Raw genomic sequence first — 23,590 nt, forward strand, 5'->3', positions numbered from 1 at the left:
GGATGGTGTTCTGCTTTATTTTACTGCTACAGCCCCAGAGCTAAGATGTTAAGCATATTTACTAAGCAAATGTTCATCCTGATGCCCCTTATAAAAACAAAAATTTGTAAACAACTTAAATATCTGTCAATAAGAGACTCATACTTTCATAAATGGGATACTATTTATATTCGCAGCATCACAGTATGGTCATATATATGAAATGGAATACTATTCATCTATTAAAAGTTTGAATAAACTGCAAATGAATGAATTTACTGAAAGGAAAGAGATCTGTAACACATTAAGTGAAAAGAATCAGGTTACAAAGCAATATGCATGATATTAGCTCATTTTTCTAATAAAATCGAAGAGGAAAATTTGTTAAAGTATATGCATTTAGGTAAACTGCTAATCCAAAACAAAAATTTTAAAAATGATCAAAATAGTCAATCTCCTGAGGCCTTAAATTTGAAGTTTCCTCTGATGGCATTAATGACAGAGAAAAGCAGCAGGATTAGTTCTGACCTGGCACGTTGGGATGGGAAAGTAAGTCTGTGCATTTGGGTAGGATTCTTATGGGCTCCAGTACAAAGCGATTCCTCAAACCACTAAACAGCCAATAAAAGCCAAAGAACCATTAGAGCTGTGCTTCTCGGGATGGATAGGTATGATCTGCTGAAATGTTAAGTAGCATTTGGATTCAGGCTAGTTTCTTCCTCCAAGTTTCAAGATTATTTAAACACTTCTGTTTCCAAGTAAAGACGGGTGAGGCAGCTGCTTCAGCCCCCGCAAGCCCCGCCGCATCTTGGAGGGGCAAGAGCCACCAAAGCAAACCGAGAGGATGTTCAAGTGAGAAAAGACAGGGTGAAATCGGCGAGGCTGGGGAGAATGAAGTCAGAGGAATGTTTCTTGCCATTTCCTTTATCTGTTCTGGCAAAATTAAGGTTTAATTCTTCTCAAAGGAGTCTTTGCTGGCAATAAACTCGATAATTCAAAAGAGGAAAAATTCTGAATGGGAAAAACACGTTAAACTAAATTTTATGTTCCAAAGGTGAGAGTAGTCATATCAGCATGGAGAAAACAAGTCCTTTGGTCCACGCTGCAAGGTTGCCTGGTCACTAGGAGCCTCTCCTAACAAGGTCCTTGGACATTTCTTTAATTCTTTCCCACAGAATCCAATACCAATCTAGGTTATACACATCTCATTCAAGAATTGATGATGGCAGAGTGCTAGTTAACTAATTTAGTGGTTAGAGTCACTATATTGGGTACATAAAAAGGACTTGGATTAACACAGCAGCTTTGAAGCTGGCAGCCACATGGGCAATAACAATGTTCTACACCAGAGGAAACTGAGGACCACATAGGAGAAGAGGCTTGTGTAGAGCTGGTCAGTAGTGGAGGTAGTGGAGGTAGAATTAGAATCCAGATCTTCTAATTCCAAATCTAGAGCTCTTATCACTCCATAAAGATGTCCATTTAACTATGATCTGAGCTACCATGGAGGAGGGGATGGGGGTGCAACAGAGGTCCCCAAACTTAGGAGGAGCCAGTCTAGCTGCATGGGAATGAACTGGGGAGTTTATTAAACACGCTGATTTCTAGATTCCATTGCAGAATTTATATTTCACAGAAGCTCCCCCAAGTGAATCTGATGCACAGCCAAATTCAGGAATCATTGGCCTGGGTTACACAAGACAGAAGAGCAAAGAAACCAGCAGATTTCTATTTAAAAAAATGCAAGTCATTCTCCTTACTCACTCTATGAAAAAACAACATGGAGATATGTAATTATAAAGCTCAAAATAGCTTCTTCAGGGAAAAAAATAAAAAGATTCACACTTCTAAAGATGCTCAGGCCACAGCTGCAATCTGTTCTTGTGGCCAAAACCCTTGGAAAGCCAAATTAAGGGAAACCACATTGTGCTTGTTTACTGGGATCCAAAGCTGTGTCCTGCTCCCTGGAGGCAGGGAATGACCACACTCCAGAAAGACATGTGGGCAGCTGGCACGGACCTGCAAGGAGCTGACAGCTTGACTTCCCAGCCTATAGCAGCCACTGGCTCCCTTCAGGTCCTAGCGGCTGGGAGCACCCGATTGGACAGGAGGCATCTTTGGAGGAGTAATTTACTAGCCTCTCCACATCCCCACGGGCGGCCAAGCTCTGGACTGGTTAGAGTCTGCCCCTTTCCCTGTAGCAAGGGGTAGGTGGGAAGGAAGCTGCAAGCTGACAGCTGACTGGAGGCAGTTGGGAATATCATAAATTAGCAAGTCACACAGCTGTGTATTCTGAAACACTAGATTGAAAATAGATCGTTTTTTCCTCTTTGGGGAACATACTGTAGTGTTGATATTTTCTAATTCAAATTTGGACTCAGTAGGTCTTCTCACCAGATTACCCCCAGCAGGGGGAGGGATGAAGAGGAGCCCTTTTGTATAACTCATGCTCACTTACTTTAGAAGAAGAAAGGATGCTGTTTGAGAGGTTTCAGGGTAAAATACAAAGTTCATAAAAAATTTACTGATGTCTGAAAAGTATTTTTGGAACTGACCCTGAAGCAAATAGAAAGGTACTCTATTCATGCAATAAATACTTATTAAATGCAGACTATACATAAAGCACTGGACTAGAGGCTGGGATGGGAGATGAATTCACTCTGAGTCTAATCTCAAGGAGTTTACAGTCTGTGAGGAAGATAGGACATTTTAAAAAATGAAAACAGTGGTTGACGGCATTGCACAGTAGTTAAGAGTAAACAGCACAACAGCACCCCACAGCAGTTAACTGCATCTAGTGTCTGTGACCTCAGTCTACTTAACCTCTCCTAGAGTCCCAGGCCCTTCATTTGTAAATGGAGACGTTGTAAGGGCTAACAGAGTATTGACCTCAGGGAATTGCCTGCCATATAGAAAGCATCTTATAAATGGCAGTGGTCTTTTTTTTTAAATAAATTCTTTCTACTTGTCTTTCAACCAGCAAGTGGTTTTCGATTGAAGTTCAAGTGCCCAGGGCTCCAGGACTGCACTCTCGTCTACCTCTTAATATACGCCATGACCATGAAAATCTCTCTATCCAAAGGCCTTAGGTTAACCATGAGAAGTTTTAAAAGCCATCCCAGAGCTTTCTGCCCTCCCTGCTCTCCCCACCACTGGGGACCCCCTCAGGGGAACTCAGGAGGATGGGAAGCCACAGCATCAAAGGGAAGTGTGTCACAGACTGAAGCTGTGGGTATGCTTCCGGGTTTTTCTTGTTTGTTTTTGTTTTACTCATGTACATTTTGGTTTTAAAAACCCTACAGGTTAGCATTTCAGTGCAGTTTGATATCCTGATTTCTGTTGTTTAAATTCCTTTCTTTTTGTTACCTATTTTATTATACTTTACCACCTATTTGAATCTTCTAGAATTCTGCTTATACTTTCCCTCCAATTTCATGCTGCCCTTCCAAATTAACATTCTACTTTTACAACATACAGGACCTTTTAGCTCATGGCCTGGTGCATCGCAAGCCTACGATAAACAGTGATGAGGGTGATTATTGCTCTGGAAAAAGAATAGCTTGTGGGTTGGGGTGTAGAACTGGGGGAAGATGGTTTTCACACTTTACATTTTTGGAATGAGACTAGTAACTTTAATACTAGATTGATTCTACAGATAGGAGTGAAGATGCCATTCATGCAAATAGCCTCCTTATCTACTCCTTTATCTTCTCCTCTATCTTATCTATGTGACCAGGGATCACGTTACTTTTATGTTTTTCTGTTTTTTATGATGTCCCTACTTATAAAAAAGCAGCATGTCCTGAAATCCATAGTTCCTCATGTATATGACCACTGGATTTCAGGTAAGCCACACCCACAGTGCTGTAGAAGAACAGAAGGGAAGGTGGAAGTAAGTTTCATCGACGTACACCCCCTGACCTGCACTGGGGAGACATCAGGCAGCGGCGAGCCTCTCTCAGACCTCCATCTGTGAGCAGATGTTCTGAGCCAGGCTCCTGACACTGCTTGCACGATGATGCCTTGTCCATCAGCACCCGAGCCTTCCCTCCCCTCCCCATGCTCTTGCTAGGCAGGGTTCCCAGCACCTTTTGCTCTCTCTAAGAGAGAACATGCCAGAGCTGGATCCAATTTAAAATCATTTTTATTTATCAATTTTGACTTTTTTATTCAAATTATATGAAAAAAATTTTTCTGCCATAAAAACATATTTTTCATGTTTTTACAACAATATGTGTGAATGTGTGTATGTGTTTGTGTTGTGTGTGTCGAGAGAGAATGAGAAAGCAAATATGGCAAAACGTGAACACAATAGGTGAACCTAGGTGAATGAGTTCTTTGGACTTTCTGGCAAAAAATGTTTTAAAAAAAGAAATATATTTTTATTTCCATTCATTTTTCATTGCTCTTCTTTATCAGTTCTTCCTCACCAATTTTCACCTCCTTATTCTTCCACATGAACTCTACAATCATTCTGTGAAGTTTCCATCCTAGTTCCCATTGGTATTTTGAAATGAGATCTGAGCCTGATTTGGGAGAATTTACAACTTTATCACAATATTGTTTTCTTACCAGGAATAAAACATTTGTTTACTTATTTATTTGAAACTTGTATTGCATATTTTAGTAAAGTCTTACAGTTTTCTTCACATAAGTTTTCCATTCTGAAGCAGTTTGCATTTTTATTGCCATTGCTAAAAAAAAATCCTGTTTATCCATTTTATAATTAACTAATTACTGCTGACATATGGAAACACTACTAAGTTTTGTTTATCTGCTATGCAGATACTCTTCTAAATTACATTAATTCTAACAGCTTTTCCTTTGCTTCCTTGGGGATTTCTAGATAGTTTTATTGTCTATAATTCAAAATACTTTGTTTCTATCAATGAACTATTCCTCTATTTGTATGTGTCTTCCAGAACAAGGAGAAACAATAATGGTGACCATTAGCATCCTATAGCACCCTACTTTAGTTCCAGTTTTTATTGGGAAAGCTGTTTTGTTATAACTTTTTTAAATATAATTTTGGCTTGTGGCTGTACAGTACATTTTTAAAAAGAAATAGTGCTACAAATGTGTCCTAGTCCATCATCTTTAACAAATGATATTAAATGTTCTCAAATACTATTTTAGCATCAATTGAAATTAGCATTTGGGTTTTCACAAGGAGTTTATTCAGGTGAGACGTGCACTGACCTGTTTTCTCTCACTCGGCTTCTCTTGCTTCCCTGGGACAAATGAATTTTAGAGCCAAATTCAAGGTCCACAATTGGTTAATACAATGGCCTTTAAAACATGCACTTTGCAAACAGTCATAATTCACTTTTTTAATTTTATCTTTTATTTGCCTTTATTTTCACCATTTGTTTATTTTTTAATTATCTTTATGCTTTTCTATAAACCACCTCAACTTTTAGGAGTTACAACCTAGAAATTAAAGGAAAAAAAGTATTAATAAACAGTAGAAAGTATAACAAAGAGGCACAGAGGAAGTGCTGTGGGAGTTTAGAGGAGGATGTGATGTCCTCGCACATGGGTGTCACGGGAGGAATCAGAACAGTCACCTAAACCTGTGTTTGAGATGACCCTGGAGGAACAGTATTTCTATAAGGCAGAAGGAGAAGACAGTGGGCATCTGTGTTCTTTCAACATTTCTGTGTCTCTCTCCATTATGAGGGTGGGCAAATCTACGAGGCTACCCTCTCAATTATAACCTGAGAGACAACAGAAATGGAGACTGATTGCTTCCGGCTACATATCTCTCAGAAATAATGTACAAAGGAGCAAGTCCTAAAAAAGCCTAGGATAAACATAAATTATTTTCATCTATTTATAATCGAGATGTGCTTGATTTGGTCTTTTAAACTGCCAAATTCCATTTCTCTCAGCAATCACTTCCTATGGAGATAACTATTACATTGTGACTTTAGAGGTATCTACAAGTACTGCCTTCTGAAACACCAGCAAAACACCACAGAACGGCAAATTCTTAAGACAGCCACCAGAAATTCACAGAAAGAGTTGGCTTTGCTACAGGATGGGATACATCTCCATGTCTCTAAATATGCAGATTCAAGTCAATGTTATTACTTTCATGAATAGAGCATTTTACAGCTAATAAAACACTTTAATCTACATTTTCTCATCTGATTCTAGATGAGAATGATGATGATCATCATCATTTCCCCATGTTACAAATGGGAGACTAAGGAGGGAGATGGCTAACCATCCCGACAAAGCCCTGACATCAGCTATGTCTATTACCCAGGGCTTCTGGTTCTGAATGCAAGAATCTTACATTAAGTCCTTCTGTCTTGTGATAATACTATTATAAATCCTGATATCAGTTTTATTATTATTTTAAACAATCACTTGCGAATGACTTCTATACTCTCTCCTATGACATTTGTAATTTGGGCCAAAAGTGGATGTAACTTTCTAAAGCCAGGCTCAGGCCTAGACCATTTATTTTATTTTGTTTGTTTTTATGTTTAACTTAAGGCTGAAGTAGAATACGAAAGTAGAAGTAGAATATGAACATTCAAGACAGCATCAAGATCTGAGAGGCTTCAGCTTTCCATGGAGCGTGGGTACAAGCTAATATTAGGTGAAAAAAAGGTCCGTAAGAGGTTTAATTGTTAAAAGCTAATTTTCTTGAGTTTTCTTTAGCCGGAGTGTTCTGAGAATGAAAGTGATGGATGGTACTTCTCAAAGTATGAAAACACCAGTGTCCCAGAGTTAAGTGTCTATTCTAATTGCTGCTGCACTCCAAAGAGTCCTTCAGATTGCTCACCTGTGTTAATTTTACTTGCTAAAGCAGAGGTGTCTGGGTGATGAATTACACAAGGTGTTGCACTCAGCACCACTGGTGTGTTATAATAAATATTGCCACTGAAAGACAAAGTAAGGAAATGCTGAACATTTTCATAGTGTATGATGTAGATTTCGTTCTCATTTTTTTAAACAGAGAAGTAGTTATTAAATTTTAATTTCATTATCTATGGTCAAACACGTAAAGATGGTACAACTGTTTCAGAGAAATATGAAGCCTTCAATCACAAATGTATGTCTATTCTGACCTTCAAAATACACCTGAGAATTATCCACACATGAAAGCATAATCAAGGAAGTGGAAATATCCATTTTCCAAAAGGAAAAGTAAGGTAGTGGAGTCCTAGCATCTTAGTGATGAAAAATGAAATACATAATAATCAAACCTCAATTTCCATTTTTCTGCAAGCTTTGATATTGCTACATTAAAAAAAAATACTAGCACATTTCCCCAATTCCCAACAAAGGCAAAATGACAGAGGGCTGTAATCTGATTTCAACTTGTTATAGTTTTCTGTAGCAGTAAGAAAAATGCAGAAAGACTTTTTAAAGTGAAGGGGTATATTTAAGGTTTCAAGTAGCTACTTTCCCTATCTTAGCAGAATCCCAATTTTCTTTAGTTATCTACCATCCTGTGCCCATATACCCAGGGAAGGCTGGTGTCATTTCTAGTCTAGGGGGTGGCTAATGACCGTCTGGCCTCCAGAAAGTTCCACCTCCCTTATCAATGACTGGATTAGGCAGAGGCACAGGCCACAATGTTAGCCAATGACACGAGAGAGAGACTGCTGAAGGGCTTTTAGAAACATTTCCACACACCTAAAAGAGATTCAGTGGAAGAGACAGCCTCTTGTTCTTCTGGACCATGTGATGGTAGCCACCACTTTGCTACCAGCCTGAGGACAAATTTGGTACACCAAGGATGGCAGAACCAAAAGATGGAAAGAACTTGGGTCCTTGATGACACCACTGAACAGTTAACCAACCCCAGGACCTACTCAACTCTGACATTATGACATTCCATGAATGTGCTTCTTACAGTGGCCATTTTGAGTTGGGATTTCTATTATTTGCAGCCCAAAGCCTCCCAAGTGATATACTCTCTGGGCTGGAGCTGGAGTGAGGTAAGCTTGTCTCTGGTCCTGGCCCTGTACATTATCATGCTCACAAGTTCTTGTCACTCCCAGAAAACACAATCCAATTCTAGGATTTTATGCCCAGGACCGGGACATTTCTTCTTCTTATTAAAAATCCTTCTATTGGTTCCCACTGGCTGTAAGGTGAATTCCAAACTCCTCTGCACAACTAATCCTTATGATCTGACTCTCATGTCTTCTGCCAGCACCTCCTCATTTGCTTGCTCCCTCAAGGCCTCTGCTTTAGCCACATGGAACTAGAATTCTCTGAACCTCCAGATCTTTCCACCTACATCTCACTGCCTGGAATTTTCAACAGCCACTGCCCACCATACACACACCCGTGCCTGCCTGGTTATTCTTCTCATCTTTGTGATTCTACACACTCAAGTATCTCCTCTTCTGTGTCACATCCTCCAAGACTCTCCTTTCTTAGCCTGTCCGCCTCCCCATGAACAGAAAAAACTTACCACTGCCTCTTAGTGACATTAATATAACTTAAATGTAATGTTACAAGTGGCAAAATGTTTTATAATCACTTGTTTATGTGAACGACTCTCCAGTCAGCATGTGAGCTGCATGAGGATGGAGTATGTGTTCTGAGTCCCTGTCATCAGGCATTAGATCCTGATTCATAGAGAAGGAGTACTATAGTTATTAAATGAATGAATGAATAAATGAAAGACAAAAAAAAAAATAGCTTTACCTGACATTGGAATATAATGGGGTGAGGTGCTACATATCCAAAAGATAAGTAATTAACTTATTTGTATCAGAAATCAAGCTTTCCTTGCATCCCTCCAGAATTTATTATTGCTTTGGGGACAGTACTATAATGATAAAAACAACAGTTACCATTTTTTAGCCCCTGTTAGGAGGTGAGTATCCTCATAAGGCTTCCACATCTGTAACAAGGATCTATGGATTTGTCTGTGCTGTGCCTCTCTTCTTCTGGAAGGGCACCACCTCCTGCTTCCCTCCACCCTCACCCACCCTGGGTACACAAAAATATCTCTTCTTTTGAAAACTTGCTCCCACTACTTCAACCTTGTTCTTCTAACCGGGTGCCAATTATACAACCCAGACCATGGGGATGTGTGACCACATCCAGGTCCATAAGTATTCTTTGTGATTTTTAAAATTGAAACTAAGAGAAAACAATAAAAAGAATAATTTTAGTCAAAATGTAGAACATGAAGAAACAAGAGACATTGTTCCACGTCCTGGGGTTCCAGCTGTCACTTAAGCCAGAGCACCCTCCCTCCCTCACTTAACCCGGAGTTTGCTTATAGAAAGTGAGATTCTATCACTTGCAAAAAAACTATCCATTTTCCAACAAAAGCAACATCCATTTCCTCATTTAATCCTCCCAACAACTATGGGCAGTGGATAGTATCTTTATTTTATAGAGAAGGAACCAGAAGCTCAGAATAGAGAAGAAGCATACCCAAGGCATCCAATTAGTAGCTGAGCTGTGATTCAAAGATGGGTCATTCAGAGGCCAAAATGCAATCACTCAACTTTCCTGCCTCCTTCTACACTGCATCCTGAACACCAGTTTGAACTCAGTGACCCTAGACAATATGCAGTAAGTGTAAGTCTTCTTTTCATTAATAAACATAGATGTTATTGATCTTGATTAACTCCTGGGGGTGTTACAGACTTCAATTTAATAACCTAAAGTGCTCTGAGAATATAAATAGGCATTGTTTTTTAGACCACACTATTAAAACATTTGTCTCTTGCAATGTCAATAACTGGAAAGCAGAAAAACAGCACTTTTAAAAAAGGAATCTAAAAAAAATCTGTGTATAAATATTTGGTACCAGCCATTTAACTGAAACTTAATATGTTTGCTTTAGATACCAAAATATAATTGGTATTTCAGAAGTGAGTTTCCTCAAAAGACAAAGCATTTCTAGAAAATTGAATCTTCCTACTTTAGAAAATCTACAGGTAGATTTTTAATTGAGTACTTCTTTGGTCTCAGTACTTGCTTATAGATCTAACATGCCCATGATCTTCCAGGTCAATTACCAACACAAGTCTGAGAAGAACCATGAACTTGGGAATGGAGAAAAGCAGACACATACAAACCAAAGGAAGATGGATTTTTATATGAAACTAATTTTCCTCAGAAGAAAAATAGATATCTCCTTCAACATAAGGGTGCACTCAGATTTGTTTTTCATGTTGTAACTTACTTAATATGGCAACGGGCAAAAGGCAATCCATTAAAAAGCAATTTTCCTCTTACCACAGGGTGTTTCATCATTTGATGTCTAGCATTCAATCAGAATGTAGCAATCCTTTAATATTTTATGAGCAGAAAACAACTCATTTGGGCATATGGACTTCAGAAACGTGGGACTCTTTTGTAAGCCTTGCAAAATGTCCACAATGGCCTTTGCAGTGGGTGGTGAGCAACAGGTCAACCTGAGAACTTAATCTATCAAAACATTGGAAAATTATGCTTTACAACAGATAACGGGCATTTAAATATATATATAATGACTTATAACTAATAGGAAAAAGTATCAGTTCCAATTCATTCTTATACTTTCTCAGGTAGAAGCTTCTGGGGGACAGGGACCATATCTGTACCTGCAGTGCCCATCATAGTCCCTGGCACATTGTAAGTAATTAATAGATTTTTATTAAACAAATGAATGAATGCATTTGTCATCTTAGATGAAGGGAACCTGGCATGAGTATGTCAGGCCCCGGCTGTTCAAGCCCAACCTCACTGCAGAGACCAGGCCTGACCAGGAGCTGAGTTGTGGCAGAATGCTAGAAGATTTTTCTGCAGCAGAAAGTGAGATATGGAATAATACGTAGTGCAAGAACAGCCCCTAGGGCACTCACAGGGATCCCCAAGGTATTTGCCTTCATCCCCACTCTGTTATCTCAGCCCATAGGAATGCAGTTCTGTCCTGGTTCCTGGCTTGACTACCAGGTCCTCAAAAGTCTGAGAGGGCTGCTCTGCACCAGCCAAAGTTCAGCCTCTATTCTGTACCCACCCTTCTCCCTTGAAACACAGAGCTGACATTCACCTGAGCAGCTCTGTCTGCTCAGACTCCTGCCACCATAGTCCCTTTCCGCCCACCAGATGGGACCCCACCGACACAGAGGAGAGTCCAAATCAGATGCACATTTACCCTGCCTGCACATGGCCTGGAATTTGGCCATCTTTCCCAAGTTAGTCCCCCCAGGTTAGATATTATGTGTTCCCGGGATGCTCCTCTCACTCCTACCACTGCAATTTCAGTCATTGAGGTTACCTGCAATCAAGACAAAATGAACACGACTACTCAAATCATCACCCAAAATACCACCAATCTATTTCTGGGGAAAATGTGGGGATGTAAGAGCACAGTGAAGTTTGTGAATACATCATCCAAAGACATGAAGGTCGTTAAGTGACAGAGACAGAACCCAGCTCCCCTTTATTCCCAACCTTCTTCTTCTACTCCACCACATCTCTGTTCTGTGTTAACATTTAGCATGACAGACACATGTCCACTGGGCAAAGGAGAACAGCAGGAAGCTGGGTATGGCAGCCAAAGCAGAAAAGAGTGTACCTTCTGCTGCCATCCAGGTGAGAGCTGATAGCCAAAGAAGGCCACTGGGGAAGATGAAAATGGAGGAGGGGCAAGAAAAGGGCCATGTGGGGCAATAAACTGGACACAAAGTACCAGCCAAGTACAGCATGACTGTTCTCCAGTTTCTGAAAATCTTAGATGGTCTTGCAATGCTTTTTAGCAAGTGACTTTCTACAGTTTCCCCCACAAAATTGAGCTATATATGAAATAGTCACAGTTATCAGACTGAGGAATTCAGTAGGATTTGTTTGATGCAGGACTTCAATCCTTCAGCTGAAGAAGCAGTAAGCTATACAGCAGACATAAATCGCAACCAGTTAGTCTAATGAGGAGAAGGAAGGATAACTCACATCAAGGATCCAGGTAAACTGAAACATTAACACTGGAGATCAGGGAACCCGAGTAGAGTGACACAGAAACCTCTCAGGTCAGGATGCAACTCTACTAACGCAAAAAAGCCCTCATGTAATAACTTCATAAGTAATGAACTTTCACGGGAGCTCCACGTCAACTTCAGCTTCTTTCCCCCACCCACCCACACTGGAGGACGACAACATCTGCTGTGCTTTGTCACACAGTCTCAAATTCTTAGTTTTTTCCTTACTAAGTTCTAAATTTTCTAGTTTATCTTAGCAGTTATCTGCAGTCAGTTCTACATTGTAAATAAAACATACCCCCGTTTCCAATTTAATCATTGGATTTCTTCCCATTAATCATTTCAGACCATTATTTTAAGCTCTAAAGCAGGTGACTGAATATTTATGCTTTCACAATAATACCAAACATCTAACATTTCTCTGGTATAAACAGTCTTCTCTGGCGCCCGAGTTATTAAGCCTGTAAGGGAAGATTTATATCTGTGTCGGCTCTATAGATGTTGGAAGGAATAGAAGGCAGCCGCTTTAAGAGGGATCATTGTTGACAATGATTGCAGACCAGGTTGAATCAGACTCATCTTAACAGGTTAAAACAAAATTATGCGAACGGATAAAAAGCAAGAAAATTATCATGCCCTCTTTTTCTGGTGTCCTCTCCTAAATTTTGTAATCTAAGTAAGAAAAAGAATAATGAGCATATCTCTGACCACATTTTTCTTGATCAGCTACCCATTTTCTTCAATAATTCCTTCTTTCTTAGCGAAAGTATTCTAAACAAGTTCGATACTTGGAGCAAGAGGATTTCATTAAAGTATTCAATTTTTCTTTCTATGGAAAAATTGTTTCTAAAGGAAGAAAAGAAAATGGTCTACTGGTAGGTTAAAAACTGGAATTTTAAAAAGGAAACTCATAGATCTTTTCTCCTAAAAAGAATATTAAATGCAAGCCTGTTTTAATATACACTCATTTTTATAGTATTTGAAAATCAGTCACAGTACCTGCAAATTTTTCCTTTCTTGTAGATTTTAATAACATTTGTTCCCAGAGCAGACATGCAGAAATACATACATTGGAAACCTGAGCCAAACAGTGTTTGGGCCACGGTGATGCCCATGCATGGCTGTCAGTACCTTGGGAATTCTTCGTGCAGGTCAGGACAGAACCTGGAAGCCAGGTCTCTGCCAAGCTTCATACCCATGTGGGAAACCAGTGTACTTACGCAGCTCGCCCACTTTCAAGATCTCACACAGCATCTTGGTCAGCTCTATACTACTTCGGCCAAAGGGACATTCGTGCTTATCTTCTCGGCTACTGTTCTCAAGTACAATCTGCAAGTGGGAAAGGAAACAGGTCAGAAAGGGAAGTCAGTTTGCAGAAAATGTCAAAAATGTTGGTTCCATTGTAATAAGGAACTAGATCCACTCCAGATCACCGAGCTAATGCTCTTGAGGCCAGAAGAAAATGGTACTCTAAGTATATTTTCAGTATGTAGGACCTAAAACTCTCATGTTTTCCAAATCTCCTAAAACCTTTCTCGATCCTGTAAGAGGATATTTTGCTTGTTGGTTTCCACTCACATGGAGGTGCCTATGGAGAGTTTTTCAAAACAGTACAAGAAAGACTTTTTGCTTAAGTGAGAAAACCCCTTTCTTGTCCTCCTAGTCATATCTTCCCTTTCCTGGAACTAGCAACTCTTCTTCTGTGACTTCAACTCCTACATTTTCATCACATATTTCCCACAGAAGTTTCCACATTCTTACAAGATCTCACCCCTTGCATTAGTTGACTGGACCACGTCTAAGAGACATGTGACACAAAATGGCCCAGTGTCCTCCCCTTTTCCCCTTATCATACGAAAAGGGGAAAACTGGCCCCACTATACTGACAGCACCCAAGGGGTGTGAGCTTGGGAGCTACCTGAACGTAAGCCTACAATATAAAAATAAAAAAGGAAAGAAAAGTAAGCCAAAATGCAAAGGAAAAAAAAGAGGAGAGGCAGTGGGGCCTCTGGGGGCATTTGAGTGGCTGGTCCCACTTGGTCCTGAGGCAAGGCTACTTCCCTGTCCTAATGGTTTGTTTGCTCAACGCTTCCTCTGAAAACCTCTTGGTCTGTCTAATAAATTCTCCTCTTTCCTTAAGCTCGCTTGAGACGTCCCTACCACAACTAAGGGAGCCATTCTATACACATGGATTAACAAAAGTAAAACAAAACAACAAAACTCTATTTTAAAGTTTCTAAACTTCAAATTCATACGTCAGCAAAGGAATGATTCCTGAGGAGGCTGCTTGTCCCACAAAAGAACTAGCTCATCCAATTCTGAAGCTGCCTCTGAGTCCCCAGTGGAGTCATCTGCTGCCTCCCCAAGGGCTACACCGCCCTGAGTTGGTGTCTCTCATCAGCACCAACTCATGTTGTTTCTCCCTCCAGACTATGAACAATTCAGCAGCAGGAATGGTGTTTTATTCACTCAATCAATAATAGTAATTGAGCACCTATTATCTACCAGGAAGATGCCTTGGCCCCACAAAGTTAAGAACAAGAGAGACCAGGGCTCTGACCTCACAGAGCGTTCCTTCTAATTGAGAGAGACAGATAAAACAAAAGAGGTAGTTATAGTTTATCACAAGTGCCATGAAAAAAAAATTTCCTGGTTGAGGTGCTAAAGAGTAATGGGGAAGGCCTGAGGAGGAGAGTTTAGATAACCAGGGACTACTGAAAATCAAAGGATAAGAAAGAGTTTGCCTGTCAAGTTCTGGGAGCAAAGCATTCCAGGTAAAGGGAAAGGACAGAGCCCGTGAGTTGAGTAGGATGTGTTTCGGGCAGGCCAGCACACAGCTTGGTCTACACTGTGGAGGGGTCTGGAGTTGTGCAGGCAGCAGTTTGGGTTCCAGGGGCCCGAGAGGGGCAGAGCGAGCCAAGGGAGCATAGAGGTGGGCCAGCCACTGCCCCAAGGCTATGTGGGGTGTCATTCTAAGACCCTAAGATGTTAACCATGAGGTTTAGACAGGCCAGTGACACGACCTTTTTTGTTTTGAAAAGATCTAGAAGTATGCAGAATGGATAGTAGCGAGTAAGAGAGAAAGCACAGTCCTTCTGGAGGCCCCAGCAGAGTCCCTGGCAGAGACCAGGCGGCTCAGACTGGGCCTGTGTAGTGGACTCAGCACAAGGTAGGAGGTCAAAAAAGGCAAGCAGGAGCAGACAAGGAATGAAGAGGACAAGGAGGGGGAGGAAGAGAGATAAGAGGAAGAATATTCGGAAGGAGGGAAGAAAAAAGAGAGAGAGAAGAAAAAGGAGAAGAAGGGAAAGTAAACGGAAGTGCTGTTTTATTGATACAGACAGGGTTCCGAATAGTGAAGTAATGGAGCTCCATATAGGGTGAATTATTTACAACCAAAGGAGCAGGATTTTAATAAAAATGTGTTTCCATTATTTTCTGCACAAACCATAACACACACATGTATACACACATTATTATATGCATTGACAGGACCCTAGTAACAAATCACCTGCTTCCAACTGGAGATGCTCCTCCAGCACTGCGTTTACACCTAACCATAACCACAAGGTAAACAGTTTGCATATTCAACCTCCTTACACTTCAGGCATCATGGGCAGTTTTCTCAGTCTTCATCATTCTCACCTTCTCACCACCATGACTGTCTAAGAAGTAGATGAACCATCTCACTTTGTGGGACTTCTCAACCATTTGCAACATATGCTCACATGAATAATGATGCATTGAATATCATCATGAACACAGCCTTTACTGTTCTTATAATTTATGATAATAATTCTTCCTTACAGTCTCTTTGGGGAAAACATGTTCTGGGTTGGCTGTTTTTTCTCTGAGAAAGCTGAAAGTAAACTCTAACTAAATCCTTTCTCCTGCCAAGCAGGGAAGGACCACTGCTGAAGTCCTTGAAAGGCTCCTTCCCTCTTCATGGTCTTCTCTGGGTAATCTGCCTGAGCAGGAGAGTCTCATTAGGCTGAGCCTGAATAACTCTCTTCCTTTTAGGAGAATTCTTTCTGGTTCTTACCGGGAATTCCAGTTCAGGAAAGCAGGAGGGGAGAACAGTTAAACTCCCATCAATCAATGAATTTTTCTTTCTCTTTTAAAAGTTTTGTACCTGAGACAGCCAGATCAAAGAGCAAATCTGAATCTCCTGATGATGGGGAAATGAAGAGAAAAACAGAGCAAGAAGATAGAACATAAAGAAAAGACAGGAGGCGGGTAGTTTTCAGCCAGCTCCCAGCTCCCAGTGAGGACGTTCCCCTGTGCTTCACATTAACATTCTATTAACATTTCATGAGCACGTCAATATTTAATGAGGATGTGATCTGCATACACTGTAGGTAGAATTACTGCAGCCAATAAACGTTCCGGAAACATTTCCAAGGCACAGTTTATTAGCAGGCACTAAATTAAGGAGTAATTTAAGTAATTAATATGTAAATCAGCTTGGAGAAGCCCTTCTCTTTATTCTTGAATGTACCATCCATCTCATCACATTTACCCACCTAAAGAAAAAGGAACCCTCCTTACTGACTGATTTCTTCAGACAAGGCAGACACAAATCCTAGAGTTACCTGTGTGGGCTTCAAAGTCAACATTCTTACAGAAATATCTAGAAAAGACTATGATTATGAATGTTAGTAATAAGATATTACTATAGTCAGAGATAACTCTTAAACTTGCCAGTAGCTTTTGTTTCAAATTTCACATACTGATATATCTATATTCAGTTTCAACATTCTGGTATTAACCATGTTCATCTGAGACATTTTGAAATATCAAGTCATATTTTTCATCTTTATTTTCTCCCTACTCTTCAGTTTTAAGAGCAAACATACCAGAACAGAAGCCACAATGGATGGCGGACTAAAACCTGCCACTATCACTCATCTTAGAACACTTCATACACCAAAAGATGCAACTGTCTGCACATTTTATAGAACACTGGATATTTGTGCAATATTAAGTATAAAACATTTTATAAAATACTTTAAGTTTACAGAGTATATTTACATATTTTCTATCAACTGATCCTGACAAGTCCATCAGATTGATGAGACAGGTGTTATTATTCTCTTAAGAATGTTGAAACAAGAGGAAGATGTGACTTGCTTAGATCATAGAGCTAGCCTAGGTCAATCCTGGAATTCAATTTTTAAGGTCTTCAATTTCCAAATGTCTTCCTGCCTCATTATAGCTTACAAATTGCCTTCACATACCTATTGCCATGAAACTCGATGAATTTCATATATAAAGAGGCTAGGGAGACTTTGATCAATTTCCTCTATCTCACTAAAGTGGGTCTATAAATCCCAGCCCCTCCCAGACAAAGGTATAAGGTTTTCTCTTATCTCATTTATCGCTGAAGATGACTAACAATCACTCAGAGTCACCAAAGCTGCTGTGGAATATCCCCATGGGCGTTATTTCCATACATTTTGAGTTCCCCTCTGAATGTTCTGTATTTCTTCTCCTTCTTCTCTAGTGGTGTAGATCACAAACCTGTTTGGCTTGGGTGTGACCATTAAGTGCTGAGTACAAAGCCAGCCGCAGTCTAGTACCCACCCCTTCTCTGGCTCTTGGGTCCACCTTGCCCTCTTAGCCTCAGCATCACGTTGCTGACTTATATTCAGCTGGTTATCCCTGACACACTTCCCTCCACTTTCTGTTGACCTCTCCTCATCTGGGGCGAGTGCAATCCATTCTGCTTTCCCTGTAGCCAGCCCTGGAGCGAGCCTTGAGGGCTTCCTCCATCACCTCTTTTCTATGGAGGCTTCTTTTTCATGCTGCTTCAACTCTAACTGAGGGTCGGATGAAACACAGCGGTCTCCTCACAGGCCACCATGGACAGTTTGTGAACCCATACTGTGTTCTCTCCAAAAAGAAGGGATTGTGTATCTTGCCCCAATTCTGATACAAAGTTGCTACTGGAAGCAAAGACAATATAGAAAGCCTGGGCAAAATTAGTGTAAGCTTGTGCAAGTCATTCTATCTCTTTGTGAGATGTACAGAAGTTCCATAACACCCACTTTATAGGACTGTTGTGCATATTAAGTCATAAAACAAAGGCAAAGTGCCTAAAACCAACTTGACAGAGTTGGTGTTTATCATCTCCTTAATGCCCTCCCTCTTCCTATTCCCATGCGGCCCTTGGCCAACACATCACACAACACTTTTATCAGCAAATAAACCAAAATCATGACAGCAGTGAGACTGGCTCTCTGAGGACAGGTCTCTGGGGACGTGAAAGTAGGCCAGAGGCTCTCCCATCGTTTTAGCATGAAAAGATATAAATAAAATAGTGTCATCACCTACTTATACCAGAAATGTGAGATAGGAAGTTCCATGTGCTCGTATTCAAGCAGGAATACAGGGCGGTATGAGTGCAGAGAATGAGCAAAGAACTGGAAGAACAAGTCACGGTGTCACGGTTTTGGCAATAATGTCCTAATACTAAACAGTTATGACCACCACAGGACACCTGTCCTCAGAGTCTGGTCAACCTCACAAGCTCTGTTAAAACCCACCTCCTGACTTACTAGAGGAAAGGCCAATCTTCTCCCATGTTAAACCAACAAATAAACAAACAAAAAGCCTATATGTATCAATGAGCCACCCCAAAAAAGATAGGAGTAGTTTTACATTAGTAACAGAATCACGGAACACCCCAGCATGAAGTATTAGCCCTTAGATCATATCACCAAGACCTAGACCTCTTCTGAGGTCAAAGTGTAAGCCCAGCTTGCGGTCCTCTCACAGAGACTTGGGGCCCATGAGGGAACCACTTCTTCTACGTTCCCCCTTGGTACCAATGCTAACGGTGATCGGTCCCAGAAAGCCAGAGAGTGGCATTAGCAAGAACACTGAGCTGCCTCAAGGCAGCTGCACAAGCTTAATTGTGATCATGAATTTTGAGCAAGTCCGTAAAATCAAACAAACATGCCAAAGCCCTAATATGATGATTTTAAATGGGCAGAGAACAAAGAACATTACAATTATAGAAAGTACGCCAAGCAGGAAAACAAACCAGAACCAACTAGAATCCCAGGCTGCTAGTCCACCTGATCCACCTCCCCATTTTACAGATAAGGGAAGTGAATCCCCAAAGTAATAAACCTAAAAGAGGTAGACGAAGACAAGAGGGCAGAGAAAGAAAAATAGCAGCTATATTTACTGAAGAGCATTTATTTCCGAGGCCTCGTTCTAAGTGCTGGCACTGATTGTCTCATTGAAGGCACGTGTACTACCACATGACAGAAGTACTGCACCACCCCACTTTACAGATGGAGAAACTGAGGCAAACAGCTGTTGTATAACTTGCCCAAGGTCACACGGCACAGAAACAAATAGAGCCAGCACAGGAACTTAGGTGGCCTGACCCCCATGCATGCATTCTTGGTTACTGATTCCTACCAAAACACATGATACTTATTCCTACTGAAAAAGCAGAGGGTGAAATAATAATAAAGCTTTGATCAGGAAAGTCCTTAACATGGTAACAGATGAGTAGAGGGTGTTGTGGATCTGGAAGAAATGATTTTCCTGGATCTACTTCTAACAGACTTGGTGACTTCATGCACACTCCTTAACCTTAGTTTTCTCCTATAAAAATGGGGACAGGAATATCTACCCAGAACGGATTGTAAAGATTAAATGAAAAAAAAAAATGGAAGTAAAGATCCCTTAGTGCCTGAGACATCTCAAACACTCAGTGATGGAGACGACTGATCTACTACTGCCGTAATAACTACATGAGCTTTTGTTCCAGGGTGTTACCGTTGCTTTACTGAAATATTCTGATAACTCTAGGGCAAAGCTGTTGAAAAAAGACACACAACAGAAAGCAATACACAACTGCTTTAGAGATTATGAATCTTGCTCTTTGGCAAAATAAGTACTCAGGTGGAGTAAATAGTATTTCTATTTACTAAGATGAGATTCCTGAGGTTCTTTCAGCAGCTCTCTAGAACAGTGGTTCTCAAACCTGATTGGGCATCAGAATCATCTGGAGGGCTTATTACACACAGACTATTGGGCTGCTCCTCCAGAGTTTGATTCAGCAGGTCTGGGGTGGAACTTTAGAAAATATGCAAGCAAGTAAACCAAACCTAAAATTCTTCTGAGGCACTGAGGGGATTGAGGGAGGGAGTGTTAGCAAAGCATTTCAGAGAATATTTAAAAATTATTTTTAGCTTATACTCTTAAAAAAAGAGAAAAGCTCCATCCATGCACCTTCCCTGATCCTTCATCGGCCATTTAGAGAGAGGCAGCTGTCCATGGTATGTCCAGGGCTGAGGAGCCAGGCCTCAGGGCCTTTGGACAGGGCCAATGTCACCCAGCAGCCAAGACGGAAGGATCCAGTTAAGAGTGTGACCAGGGAAAAGATCCCCCAGAGCAGAGCGTGCAAAAACTTAGAGCTGTTTCCAAGGGCAAAAGAACAATGCATATGCCAGAAGAAGGAGAAAAAGAATGTATAAGGGGTCAGACTGGCGAAAAAACCAAGTAGAAAGTGCACACCGAGAACCGAGGTAAATAACCATCTGGACAAATGAGAAGAATGGTATAAAATCCAGCTAATGAGGTGAAATCTTTCCAGAATAAAATTAGGCAATTGCACATACAGAGGCATAATAAAGACCATAAATATAAAATGGCAAGGAATTGACTGGGTAATGGTGTGGTAATTAAAGCCTGGAGGTTCATAATAGACCTCGAATTGAACATTAATCAACCAAAATGAAATGCTGCCTGCACTTTGATATAGTGCAACAAAAGCAGGATGTGTGAAACACTAAGCAATCACACCACACTGTGCTGAAAGTCCTTCCTTTGAGTATGAAGTTGGGTAGCACAAGGAGGAGCAAGGATGAAATAACAGCAGGGATGGCTTGTGTTTGTGCCTGCACAGTGATCCCAATGCCACCTAGGGAAGCCAAGGCATCAGCTCTGTTGACTATTCTAAAGGCTGGAGGATGGCAGGAGTGATTCCCCAGCTGATGCCTGCATCAAAGAAACTGGGCTAGAAGACCTCTTTTCTTATGCCAGTTCATGTGTTCCAGCGCCCAAGGATGGTACAGATGTGGCACGCACCTGCAGGCAACACTAGAGGCTTAGAGAGGTAACATCTTGTTTATTTAAAGCAGTGGTATTCTAACTTGAGCTTGCATTAGGTCATTTGGAAGTTTATTAAAACACAGACTGCTAGGCCCCACTCCCAGAGTTATGATTCAGTTGTTCTGGGGTAGATCCAATAAGCTGCACTTCTAACAAGTTCCCAGGTAATGTGGATGCTGCTAGCTTGGAATCACACTTTACAAGCCACTGATTTAAAGTTATGCCATGTCTATACTCCCAGTTTCCATCATTAGCAAATCTCTTGTTTTTAAAGACGTGGAAAGCAATGAGAGTAGATGGAAGAAAAAATAAATCTGGTTGGTTTTGGGTTTTTTTCTCTGTGACTAACAAAAAATATCATTAATAAGTTAAAATCCATAGGGAGAGAATGCAAATTAATAGTTGCCAGGGGCGGGGGAAAAGGGAGAATGGGGAGCAACTGCTTAATGGGTACAGGGTTTCCCTTTAGGGTGATGACAATTAATGTCTTGGAACTAGATAGGGGTGGTTTGCACACCATTGTGAATGTACTAAAAGTGGCTGAATAGTTCACTTTGAAATGGTTAATTTTACGTTATGTGAATTTCACCTCAATTTAAAAAAGAATGAATACATATGGACTGATTACCATGTGCAAACTCTAAAGTGTTAACTGTTTGGTCCTCACAAGCCATCAAAGCAGGACTACATGTTACAGATGAGGAAACCACGCCTTGGAGTTTGAGTAACGTGCCAGCCGCCTAGCAGTTAAAATGTGGTGCACTGCATCTTGAGTCCACAACCAAGGCTTCTACATGATTTCTACACTGTGGTTTGAACCGTTTCTTGGGTGGCATAGAATGTTTCTATTTCCAAGCCAGGGTTTAGCACTGACCAGATTGGGGCATTAGATTTGATAGTTCAGAAATGGCCCAGGATGACAGTCCTACAGCACGCCCAAGGATAGCCACACTGAGTCTGGGAGGAGAGTGAAGCATGAAGCCCTTACAAAGCCCCTCGGTATCCACTGATGGAGAATGGCTCCACTGCAGAGTGCTTAAATGCAAATCACATACACTTCCTTGCATTTGCTTGTGAAAGCTCATGTGTATAATTATTTTGCATATTTAAAGCACTCATAGAACACCTGAGGATCTTGTTAAAAATGTAGATATTCTGATCCAGGTGAATGGAGTCACCTGAAGATATTGTTAAAATGCAGATTCTGATCCAGAAGAACGGGGTCAGCCTGAGGTCCTACATTTCTAACAAGCTCCCAAGGGGGTGCTGATGCTACTGGTCCACGGACCACATTTTGAAAAGCAAAGTATTATACTTTCCCAAATCTATCATCTGAATTCTATCACTACTCTCCTCCACATCCTTTGATTGATTCATTCATTCAACAAGTATTTCTTTAAGCATTTATTATTGCTAAGTAACTTGCTAGATGCTAAAAATACGTATACAAACAAAATACCATCTTTGGGGGCTTGCAATTTATTTGGAAGACACAAGGCGATAGGATTTGTAGGGTGGACAGACTTTCACTTGCTATATACCTCTTTCATGTACTTCTATATTTTTCTCATTTTTTTGACTCCCTTTACCCATTTCTCGCACCCCTCCTCCCCACCTCTGGCAACCACCAATCTGTTCTCTATATTTATAAGCTTGATGTTTTTTGTTGTTTTTCTTTTTAGATTTCACATATAAGTGAGATCATACAGTATTTGTCTTTGTCTGATTTGTTTCACTTATCATAATGCTCTTGAAGTCTATCTATAATGTTGCAAATGGCAAGATTTCATTCTTTTTTATGACTGAATAACATTTCATTGTGTGTGTATATACATATATATATATACCACAATTTTTTTATCCATTCATCCATAGATGGTCACTTAGGTTGTTTCTGTATCTTGGCTATTATAAATAACGCTGCAATAGACATGGGGGTGCACATATCTTTTTGAGTTAGTGTTTTCATTTTCTTTGAATAAATACCTGGAAGTAGAATGGCTAGATCATATGGTAGTTCTATTTTTAATTTTTTGAGGAACCTCTATACAGTTTTCCAAAGTGGCTGCACAAATATACATTGCCACCAACAGTGCATGAGGGTTCCTACATGTTTTCTCCACATCCTCACCAACACTTGCTATTTCTTGTCTTATTGATAATAGCCATTCTAACAGTTGTGAGGTGATATCTCATTGTGGTTTTGATTTGCATTTCCCTGATAATTAGCGACGTTGAGCATCTTTTCATGTACCTGTTGTCCATCTGTACATCTTCTTTGGAAAAATATCTATTCAAATCTTCTGCCCATTTTTTGATTGGATGGTTTGGGTTTTTGCTATTGAGTTTATGAGTTCTCTATATATTTTGGATATTAGCCCCTTATCAGATATATGATTTGCAAGTATTTTCTCCCATTCAGTAGTTTGCCTTTTCATTTTGTTGATGGTTTCTTTTGCAGTGCAGAAGCTTTTTAGTTTGATGTAGTCCCACTTATTTATTTTTGCTTTTGTAGCCTTTGCTTTTGGTGTCAG

The 23,590-nt window shown here is 40.4% G+C and overlaps 1 protein-coding gene across 3 annotated transcripts in view; it reads right to left on the reverse strand.

Annotated features, from left to right (window-relative positions):
• ELMO1 (engulfment and cell motility 1) overlaps positions 1-23,590 on the reverse strand; it is a 536,712-nt gene that overhangs the window by 222,638 nt on the left and 290,484 nt on the right. For all 3 annotated transcript variants that reach the window (XM_004418819.3, XM_087429603.1, XM_087429606.1), the window contains one exon: positions 13,148-13,256. In XM_004418819.3, coding sequence (XP_004418876.1) covers positions 13,148-13,256 — 109 coding nt within the window. The remainder of the gene's footprint in view (positions 1-13,147; positions 13,257-23,590) is intronic.

The sequence above is a fragment of the Ceratotherium simum genome, chromosome 1 (genome assembly GCF_057802395.1).
Source record: "Ceratotherium simum simum isolate JZ-2026a chromosome 1, ASM5780239v1, whole genome shotgun sequence".
NCBI lineage: Eukaryota > Metazoa > Chordata > Mammalia > Perissodactyla > Rhinocerotidae > Ceratotherium > Ceratotherium simum.